This window comes from Carassius gibelio, chromosome B25, assembly GCF_023724105.1.
Source record: "Carassius gibelio isolate Cgi1373 ecotype wild population from Czech Republic chromosome B25, carGib1.2-hapl.c, whole genome shotgun sequence".
Lineage (NCBI taxonomy): Eukaryota > Metazoa > Chordata > Actinopteri > Cypriniformes > Cyprinidae > Carassius > Carassius gibelio.
This window is the reverse complement of record NC_068420.1, coordinates 5,386,887-5,398,164: the sequence shown is the minus strand read 5'-3', so window position 1 is coordinate 5,398,164 and position 11,278 is coordinate 5,386,887. Positions and strand designations below refer to the sequence as shown.

Sequence of the window (11,278 nt, the reverse complement as noted above, 5' to 3'; positions counted from 1 at the left end):
CAAACAGCTGATAAAAACATAAAAATAATACACAGCACAGTCCATAACACTTTCTTTATACTCTTTAACATCTTGTGAAGTAGTTTGTAAAAAAAAAAAAAAATCAATCATTGGGATAGTTAAAATAAAATGATATCAATTACTCATCCTCATGTCGTTCCAAACCTCATGTCCGGACACAAATTAAGATATTTTGATGTTCAAGTTATATATAGGGAATATATTGATGGCCCATTAAGCTGATCTATTCTATGATCAACTCTCAGATGTATTTTAAAAATATTTCTTAAATTTATCAAAAGCAGTAAACATACTATTTACAATGTGGGCTCAGCAGTGAAATCAATAATTCAAATCCAAAGAAAACAAATGCTAAATATTGCTTTAACATTCTAATACCATATTCGCAGAACTCAAACCACTGACTTCCAGTGTATAAAGACATTATTTAACCGGGTTTACTCAGATTTTAATTTACACTGTTTGACCTGAAGAGTACAAATAACAGGAAAGGCATGAAAACAATTGCCAGCGAAAATCTAACCTACATTTATTTACCCCAGCATTCAAACAAGTTGACAGTAAAGTTCTTCAGAATTATACAAAAACGTCCTGAATCAGTTTCTGTTTGCAGATTCACCAATTTTGATTGCATTGATTTAGTTTTGATCTCCACATTGGATATTCATTCATGTAGTTTGCTGATTCACTTCAGCTATTGTCTCAAAAGTTGTCCACGTCAGCATTAATACATTTGATGTTATTCTGTTCGGTTTTTTTTTCAACATTCTTCTTTAGTAATGCTCATAGTCATGGTCTTTTTAGTTCTTTTGGACATCATCGCAAAGTAGTTCTTTTCTGTGGAAAACATTTATTTTCTCAGATGAGAGTCAAATGAGCGTCTTTGACTTGTAGTCTTATGGGCCGCAGGACTAGCTTCTTCGTGTATCACATGAGAACAGTAATGGCAAAGCGAGGTCACTGTAGATGGCAGACCGTTCCACAGACACTCCTGTCATAGAAGCTTCAAAGCATAAACTGCGCCTCGTTTATAAAACACAAACCGAATTAAATATTTGAAATTGTTCATAAAGGCATTTTTACTTAAACTGTCAGAATCGATAACAACACCTCAGAAACAAGATCTTTCTGAAAATTTCAGCATTCTCTATGTATTTTTGCATTACTTGATGTTTCTTCACTGTTCTCGAATGTAAACATTGTAGTAGTCCAGTCCATTTAAGAATGATTTGTACAAACAATTTACGTGCATTTCAATTACATGCATGCATTTAATGATTGTAAAAATGTATGTAAGCACTAGTTTTTCTGAACTATTTACATGCAAATTATGTATGAAGAACGCCACAATTTATGTAAAATGATTAACAATTTTCAAGAATTTTTTTTTACAAAGAAATTTAATTAAACACTGTCATTATAATGGTGTGTGCTCGGCAAAAGCTAATTTGTTCAAATGTGCAATTACATTCAAAGTCAATGAAAAGATCTGAATAGCAAATTCTTGCTGGGCGGCGCAAATTACACAAATTGGGTACGCGAATGTAGTGAATATGCGCAATCGTGCCCTTCGCGCAAGTAGAATTTTTTTATTTGAACAGGAAAATTAGCGTATGACGTATTGCCACGCAAGCCAATCAGTGAAGAAGAGCTTGTTGACACGCTTATTGTAACTGAAAATAGAGAGCATGAGTGATTTTTTTTATTATTTTTTTTATTCACACAAGTGACGCGAAAAATGCAAAGGTAATCTAGATTAATTAACACAGTGTGAATATTCACTTCGCTTTTGGTGTACACACACGATAAGAATGATCCCAAAATAATATGTTTTAATTTAATGAAATCCCACAGTTTATGTACGATTAATTAATGCAAGATTTATGCAAATTTATCTTGTTTGCTTATAAACATTTGAAATTAAACCATAAAATAAAAACGTAATGGCAGCAAACATCTTATTATAACCATACATTTGTTTCATGCTATATTTACATGTAAGCATTATTTGTCTGGTTCACTTATACTTTTGGGCTTGTTTTGTTCATAAACCGTTAGCAGAGAGCATGTTCAGGCTAGCAGCAGTTGGGCAGAGTCGGCAAGAACTTCCGGAAGAACTTCCTGAACTCTGTGTTGAAGACGGTGTAGATGATCGGGTTGAGGGCACTGTTGACGTATCCTAACCAGGTCACGATGCTGCTGACGCTGCTGGGGATGTAGCAGTCTTCACAGAGAGCCCTCATCGTGTGCACTACGAAGAATGGTGTCCAGCAGAACAGGAAGACACCTGGAGATGCATAATCCAGCATTTAAAATGCATTGTGCTTATAATAAACACAACACTGTTGCATGTTATAAACATATGTAAACAAGCTTTAGGGCTTTTTAGACTATTAAAATACAAATCAAATGACCAAAAAAAACATGAGGAAAAAAAGTCATGTTCATGCCTAGGATGATAACTAATGAGAATAAGTTTTAAAAATCATTCTAATTCTGTGGCTACAGCTATAATTAACAACACAGACAGGTTTGCCAGGTACTAGCCCAACACTATCCCAATTATGTTTTTTTTTTCTTTTTTTACAAACAATTATGTTTTATATGAAACATTTGATGTGAGACTGAGCTTTGAACATGAATAGCAACCCCCCCCCACTCTGGTCTGTACTCAGGTTGACGTGAGGTGAAAGGATTGACAAGTACTGTCAGTACTGTACGGAGTACATCGGTGGTGCATCTCCCAGGAACCCGTGAAGAGGATAAGTGCATGTCTTAATGTGACGGCTGTCCCCAGTCTGCCTGCGTGACTAAAGTGAGGCTTACATCATAATCGGATTGGAGGATGAGTGAGCAATGATTAGCCAATGAGGGCCAGAGGAGTTCCTTGTTTCAGCACATGTGGAAAGAGCATTTGTAATCACTCCTCTAAGCCCAGTTTAGAAGTAAGAGACTACTTTTTTTTCATCTCTTAGTTTTTCTTGTTTTGTTTTTGAGTACACAACACCTCTTACAGAGATCACAGAGGGCAGAGGTGTAAATGTGCCTCTGCAGTTTTATTCTGGTGATTTTGGGAGAAGATTTATACGTGAAATTGCATATTTCAGATGCTGGAGGCCTTTTTTTCTCAGGCTATATTCAGCCTGAGCGATTAAAAGTTCATAACTATATCATCCATCATAACTTGACATATTAATACATAGAATCTGAAATTTGTACATTGGTTAAAACCATATCTGCACGATTACAGTTGTTTTCTATACTTCTACATCTGTATATAGAGCATAATTTAGTCTGTTTTTCTTATATTAGTGTTATATTCCATCTCTACTGTGTTATTCCCATGTGTGTCTGTACTTTCTTCTGCACTTGAAGCTCCTGTAGTCAAGTCAGATTATTTGAATGTGAAAACACATTTGGTAATAAAGCCATATGGCCCCTGAGCTATGACAGAATACTTGTACTTTAATAAATGATTTAATACAGCCTCTCAGCTTACCTACTACAACAGGAAGCACCTTCATGGCTTTCCTCTCCCTCCCGTTTATTTTCGCTCTCTTCCTTCGCCGGTTCTGGCTCCCGCCGGGGTGTGGGAGCATGGACACGGGACCCGGGCTGTCAGGTTCGGGGAAGTTATCGTGCTCCAGCTCTTCTAAGGTAATGTCACTCAAATCTTTCTCGATCACGGGGGGCAGAGGAGGCGGCAGGCCAGACAGCGGCTGCAGGGACGCGGCGGCCTCCTGAAGCTTTCTGCTGGCCTGCATGCTGCTCCTCAGTTTGGCCTTCCTCGCCTCCTCCCATTTCCTCAGGCCCCGGAACATCCCGCAGTACAGCAAGAGCATGATGGGGCACGGCACGAAAAAGGAACAGACGGAGGAGTACACCACGTAGTTGTTGTCCTCCAGCTTGCATTCGCTGTGGTCCCGGTTGGGGACGTTGTTGATCCCGAACATCACGGGGGAAGCCACAGCCAAGGCCAGGATCCATGTGGCTGAAAGCAGGACAATCTGTCGCTGGTCCACGTGTTTGCGGTTGTAGTTAAGAGGAATGGAGACTGCGATGAACCTGGAGGGAACCATATGAGGTATTACAAAGACAGCTCATGCAAAGCTTTTAAATCAACATTGACATTTTTCTTGACACTTTTTTTTTTAATCATGATATGTTAGCTAAGCCGCTGCTCGAACCTCTGATTCGCTGATTGAGTTGTGACCCAGTTAAGTGTTGACCTGATCCTCGCCTGAACCTTCAACTCCTAATCAGATAATAGCACACATATTCAACTTGTATGTGTTTTATAATGTGATTCCAGTTTACAGAAGGCTAATGTAAGGGTGAAACTAACATAACCAGTGAAATGTCTAGGTCATATTTTACCCCAAAATAAAAATTGAGAAATAGTATTTTTTTTATTTAAAGGGGGGGAGAAATGCTCGTTTTCACTCAATATCCTGTTAATCTTGAGTACCTATAGAGTAGTACTGCATCCTTCATAACTCCAAAAAGTATTTAGTTTTATTATATTCATAAGAGAAACATAGTCAGTACCGATTATCCCGGAAAAACGCGACCGGCTGGAGGCGTGACATGTGGGCGGAGCTAAAGAATCACGAGCGCGAGTAGGCTTTTGCGTTGAGAGCGTTTGGAAGCTGTTACATTACCGTGAGGGAAAAACCATCATCCAAAACAAACCATGGCTAATAGTCAGATTCAGCGTATATTTATGATCCAGAATCAGATCCCGAGGCTGAAACTGAACGAGAGCAGCAGCAGCAACGACTCGCTCCGAGCGGGGCTCGAACCCGGGTCTCCGGCATTGGAGGGGACGCACTAACAACGAGGCAGAGATATTTGAAGCAGTTTTACTCACCGCCTGCGGTTCCAACACACGATCGTGACCCTTTTTCGTTGGGATTGCATCATCCTTAAGAAATAAACGATACGCAAATCCGGCGTCAAACTGGGCCTTGTTTGTAAAACAAGCATCTTCGAAATGAAGGGAACAAACAAAAACACTTGCACAACTCCGTTGATGCTCTGTAAAAATAAACTCCATCCACTGGTCCCTTAATGCTGTTTTTTTTTGGTAATCTGTGCAGGGTCTTGCACTGACAACCAAAAACACACTTCTTTTGTGACATTTCGCGACGCTCTCGCTCTGATCAGTGAATGTCTCGTCTCTGCTCTGCTATACGGGAGCGCGCGCTCTTCCGGCAGAAGTGCCCTAGGACCCATATAAGGAAATTCCGCTCCATCTAACGTCACACAGAGCCATACTCGAAAAAAAACTTTCCGAAACTTGTGACAAACCGGAAGGAGTATTTTGGGAACAAAAATACTCCTTCAAACGTACAACTTAATTTTTGAAACTTTGAATCCAACTCTTTAACAGTGTAAAAAACTCAGTATGCATGAAATAGCATTTCACCCCCCCTTTAATAAAGATTTAATAAACGCAACACTTTTGTTTTGGCCCCATTTTTCATGAGCTGAACTCAAAGATCTTAGACTTTTTCTATGGACACAAAAGGCTTATTTCTCTCAAATATTGTTCGCAAATCTGTCTAAAACTGTGTTAGTGAGCACTTCTACTTTACCGAGATAATCCATCCACCTCACAGGTGTGTATCAAGATGCTGATTAGACAGCATGATTATTGCACAGGTGTGTCTTAGACTGGACACAATAAAAGGCCTCGCTAAAATGTGCAGTTTTATGACACAGCACAATGCCACAGATATCGCAAGTTTTGAGGGAGCGTGCAATACGCATGCTGACTGCAGGAATGTCCACCAGAGCTGTTCCCCGTGAATTTAATGCTCATCTCTCTACCATAAATTATAAAGGGTGAAAATGTAGAGTGTGACTTGTGCGATACTCCTATATATTTGAGATTTATGCATATGATTTTATTTAATAACTGGATGATTTGCTGTTGCTGTTTGTAATGACTGAGTTTTATGGTATCTATAAAGTTCTCTTTGAATATAACTGGTTCTCAAAGCTGAATATAATCAGTGACAGAAACAGCCATGTGCCTTAATAATTGCAAACAGGAGCGTGAACCCTGAGGCATCCCAGCATCTCACCACTCATGTTTCAAACTACTCCTGATGCATGAAGCTGTTGCACACAGCCGCCGTCCACGAATCTGCTCTCCACACATTGCTTTTTCATGCTGATTGTGTGGCAAGTTCTGCCAGGCGATGCGTTTGCAGCTTTTCCTCGCATAACAAGTTTCACGCTGCTGTATCTCCACAGAGTGCTGTATATCTCTTAGCGTATATCTCATTAATCTCTCAAAACACCTTCTGCTGAGCCACACCGAATGGCAGGAGGCACTCGCCAGGCCAGCGATGGCGGGACAACGGAGGAGGGTCTCAATGAGGAATCAGTTGTAATTTCGAGGTGAAGCCTGCAGCTTAATGCCATTTAGTTATTCTGAACACATTTGCTCAGTTTCTGTCTCTACCCGTCTCTCTCTGTTCTTCTAATCATAGCAGGAAGCCACTTTTATTATAAATGCTATTTCATCGTGTCTTCAAACAGACCCACAATTAGGAAGGTAACCTGCTGTGACCGTTACAGCTTGCAGAGTACAAAACTAGCTGTGCAAAATCAGTGTAGTGCATGCATTTGATTCATCAGTCCTCGGCTCGATACCCATGAGTTCGAGCATCAGACTTTAAAGGCCTGTTACACACATCATTTCTATAACTCTAACCCCAACATAAAGTGGTTTCTGGATTACCACAGTGAGTTTTTCTTTAATAATGACTGTAAATACATACCTTTTGCTAAATTAAATTACTAAAATTTAACTAAAAGGAAAATGGAAAATATAGTGATAACACTGGTTGGGAATCACATTTACATGCAAATGGATATTCATTTTCAATCGTGCAGAATTTTTCCAAACTGAATTTGTACAAAGTGTGTAGCATTTGAAGAGGTTAAAACTGACCTTTATTATTACTATAATTATTATTTAAGTTTTACTTAATTTTTTTTCTTTTGATGACTGATTAAAAAATGTGGAAAGCAGTCCATGACAAGACTTTCAAAACGTGTATTACATGGGCGTTATTTTACAGTTATATTTAAAAAAGCTTAATTGATATATATATATATATATATATATATATATATATATATATATATACAATATATTTTGATTTATTTTTAATTACATTTTTTATATATTTTTTTTTTCATTATTATTATTATTATTTAAGTATGTCTGTTCTCATTTACATTTATTTTAGTTTTAGGCATTTTAGTACTTCTGGGTTAAACAAAAATAAGAGGAAATTATGCTTATTGCTAACTGAAATTAAATGTAAAAAAAATAATATTTACTTTTGTTTTAGTTAAGTGTTCTTTTTTTAGTTTCTTTATATTATTTATTTATTTTTGTTGTTGTTGTTGTTTATGATGATAACAGTGCGTCCTGCAGTCAGACCCACCTGTCTATGCTGATGGCGCAGAGGTTAAATATAGAGGCGGTGCATAACATCACATCCATGGTCATCAGTCCATCACATACGGTCATATTGAGGGACCAAACCCCATCCTGGAACTGAGAAGGAGAGAAAATCATCACCGTCTTTAACTCTTCACACATTCATTGTTTCTATCATCCATGCCTCTTTTTACCCTCACTATTTCTCCAATCCCTCCATTCACAATGCTCTCTGACCTCTTTCACCTTCCCCTAACCTTGTGTTCTTACTGCCAGAGCGGAGCGACTGTGGAACCTTAATTTCTCTATTATCAGCTTGGCATTGTCACAACAACCAAACAAACACACACACACACACACACACACCACATGCTCCGGGGCTGATGGTAATTTAGTATCTGATACGCATCCCGCGATCTAAAAAAAAAGAGATAAAACAGCAGAGAGGAGGATTTAATGGCATTTTAATTATTGGCCTGGAGAAGAGGACAGATTCTTAATTGCTTTTTGGTAATGGGCTCTCTCCCATGCCAACGAGCCACTTTCACCCTACAAGTGGAAGCCATGAGATTGTGGTGAGGGGGCTCATGTAAAATTGTAATTAAGCTACAGCTGACTCACTGGAGCATATTTTCTCCATGTCTTTGGCTTGAAGAGCCAGCCAGACTGTCATGAGCCGCTTGGTTCAGTCCGGGTGAACTCGTCCCTGCTGTGTGGGGCCCTCAGTATCCAGGGGACTCGGTAACCAGCGCGGCCCCGAATCCATGGCTGAATTGAATGTTCGATCGCTAGTGTTTTTGGAGGCCTCTTTGGTCTCGGACCTCACGCCCACATCCCGGGGTGGCAGACAATGCGTATTGTGCGATGTGTGTTTATGACGTCCAGCTCTGGCAGAGACAGTCCGTCTCGGCAGGAGGGGACCGAATGAATGCATGTCTGCAAAGTGTTTTGCTGAAGGGTAACAATTGAGTATTGATGCTAAGTTTGTTTTGCACTGTTATGGAACAGTGTCATATAGCTGTTCATTAGAACGGTTAAGAATTTAATTAAAATCAAGTGAATAGATGAAAGATTACGGATTCCTGTTAACCCTAGTTTATACGTCAAATAATGTTGAAACAAGAAAGAAAAAAGTTTTAAACATGTTTTTAGGTTCACATTCTCAACAAAAAAAATCACTAAAAATTTAATATTTTAATAACTTAAATAGCTTTGTATGTGTATATAAGTGTATGTGTATAAACAAACGCAAAAAAAAATTGATAGATAGATAGATAGATAGATAGATAGATAGATAGATAGATAGATTGATATTTAAGTAAATGGCTAACATATAATTTATTAATTTATATTTATGAATCTATGAATAAATATGTTAATAATTAAATATATATATATATATATATATATATATATATATATATATATATATATATATATATATACATGCACTCAAAATTAAATATTTACATATTTTAAATATTTTAATATTACATAAATATTGCATGCAATTTTTTTTTTTTTTACTTTTTTTTATTTTTTTTTTTATTAAGGCCAATATTGAATGAAATCACGTTATTACAAATAGCAGACTTGAAATACACTAGCTTTAGAATAGACAATAGCTAAACCCGCATGAAAGTGGTCAAAACTTACAGTGGTACCAATAAGAAGGTTTTACCTCGTCATTTAAGATGATCAGCAGGTAAACCAGCTTAGTGGGGTTTTAATGTAGGTACAAACCTGTTCGTTTTCTGGCCACCTTAGGCATTGTAACCTACATATTAATCTATATGAAGTGAAATATCTAGGAAATGAAGTGCGTTGACTCACCTCTGCATACACGAACAGTGGTAAGACCAGAACAGCCAGCAACAGATCAGCAACAGCCAAGCTGACTATGAAGTAGTTGGTAGTGGTTTTGAGCGCTTTCTCCGTGTACACGCTCAGACACACCAGCACGTTCCCGCAGATGATGATGATGATCAATACTATCCCGAAGATGAGTGCTGGGAAGTTGTAGTTGGTGGTGTGGCTGGAGACGGTGAGGTTGGCTGGCATGTCTGCCTCTACAATAACCTGTCATCTGGGAAACCCTTGAGAAAACTGACCGATAAAACCCGTTTCTTCTTTGCCATTATTTGCGCGTTTCTGAAAACTCCGAAAGTTCCGCTGAACTCCGAAGCGCTTTGGAACTGCGTCCCGTTATTTTCTGCCTTTTAAAGGAGAAAAGACGGTCAAAGTAGGCTCTAAAATCATCGCTGTTCATTCTTCGCTGTTTGATGCAAAAGTTTTCTCTCAGGTCCGCATCTCATCTCAGCTCAGCTCGAGTGCTTCTATTTCCATCCACCTGCGCGCAGTCTTAAAGCGGCTTACAGCGACGCGTTACTGTTAATATCTGGGACGCTTCATTATATTAGCCTGGGGTTATTGAAAACGCCTTTCTTTATAATAACATCACTTGTTAAAGTTAGTGAATGTGGCTGTATAAAGCCACTGACGTGTCATCGTTTCACCGGGTGTATCTGTCCGCTTTAGTTTCACCCTAATAATCCACGGGAGAGCTAATCTCGTCCTGCTGACGGTGGGTGTGACATTCTCCACGACTGGCTAAAGGATGGAGGTTTAAATCCTGCGTTATTTGAACGTATGCTACTGTATTAAATCTCTTATTTAATCGTTGATTCGCACGGTTGACAAAAAAAAAATATTTATATATATATATAATGTATATATGTATATGTATATATCCATTTGTGAGTATCATTGGCACGATTTTCTGATTGCATTTGTACTATTTATACGCATTTTCATTGTCGTTCATTGCACAGATAGCTAAGCACCAGCTGTCATAAATACTGTAGTAAAGTGGATAAAATAAGGACAGTTTGTAGCAAAGTGCTTGATTACTTAAACGCCATTTTTGCTCGCGAGCGGGAAAATGCGTGACTCACTTTAGCGGCTCTTGACCTTTTCATGATTGTTTTAAGTTTTCAGCGATTCTTTCCCCCCAAGATTTACAATTAAAATTTACATATTTTTATAAGATCAAGTTAATATGGTTTTACAAAAAAAAAAAAAAAAAAAAAAAATCCACCTTATTTTTTAATGTAGCCTAAGCTGACTGTGAATGTGTGAGACTTCCGCTTCATTAGATGTGGCGAAAATAAACGGAAAATAAACCGTACAATCCATTGTGCTACATCATAGTGTGTTTATAGTTAAAATAATGTGGTTAAAACACAAGTTTGCAATATCAAGCAGCAAAATGAGCACAATTAAAAATAGCTGGATTGTAACCGGAAGCTAGAAACATTACATTTACAAATACTACATTAAGCACTCCGTGTGTGTCCCTCACAGAACAATGGTTTATGGGTTTGTCTTTTGTAAAATGTCCAGTTAAACATTCGTCAAAACAAATTAGTGCTGCTTTCATTCGGGCTGCCGTGTGGAGAAGTTTACACAGATTATCTGGTGTGTCTCTTTGTCTCTGAGATTCATCCATTAGATAAAGTGGCTCATGGTACATTAAAATGAACAGCATTTTGGATACAACGACGAGCGAAAATAAAGGCAATTCAAATATTATAATTGCATATAACAGTAAACATGCTGTTAGGAATGATGTTTTATAGTAATATTTAATAATGCATGTTAATGACCTTACATAATATTTTTTTTCTAGTCGTTTTTATTATGATTGGCATGCCTCTATAATCCATTCCACTGAGGAAGCTTGGTAGTCACTGATGACATCATTATCATAATCATCATCAACACTGTCATCACGAT

General features: G+C 38.0%; 1 protein-coding gene across 1 annotated transcript; it reads right to left on the bottom strand.

The window, feature by feature from the left end:
- Nucleotides 1-444: 444 nt before the first annotated feature.
- On the bottom strand, nt 445-10,055 carry drd4a (dopamine receptor D4a). The gene is made up of 4 exons (XM_052597533.1): nt 9,317-10,055; nt 7,488-7,600; nt 3,521-4,086; nt 445-2,308 (listed from the first exon to the last, which is right to left on the bottom strand). The coding sequence occupies exons 1-4, from the start codon at nt 9,542-9,544 to the stop codon at nt 2,097-2,099; spliced, it is 1,119 nt and encodes a 372-aa protein (XP_052453493.1). The 5' UTR covers nt 9,545-10,055; the 3' UTR covers nt 445-2,096.
- Nucleotides 10,056-11,278: the final 1,223 nt, after the last annotated feature.

Excerpts from the sequence above, each read along its gene's own strand:
- drd4a (XM_052597533.1), bottom strand. The coding sequence starts at position 9,544 with ATGCCAGCCAACCTCACCGTCTCCAGCCACACCACCAACTACAACTTC. Across the intron at positions 7,601-9,316 it reads CACTGTTCGTGTATGCAGAG|TTCCAGGATGGGGTTTGGTC; the intron begins GTGAGTCAACGC and ends TCTCCTTCTCAG. Across the intron at positions 2,309-3,520 it reads GGTGCTTCCTGTTGTAGTAG|GTGTCTTCCTGTTCTGCTGG; the intron begins GTAAGCTGAGAG and ends ATGCATCTCCAG.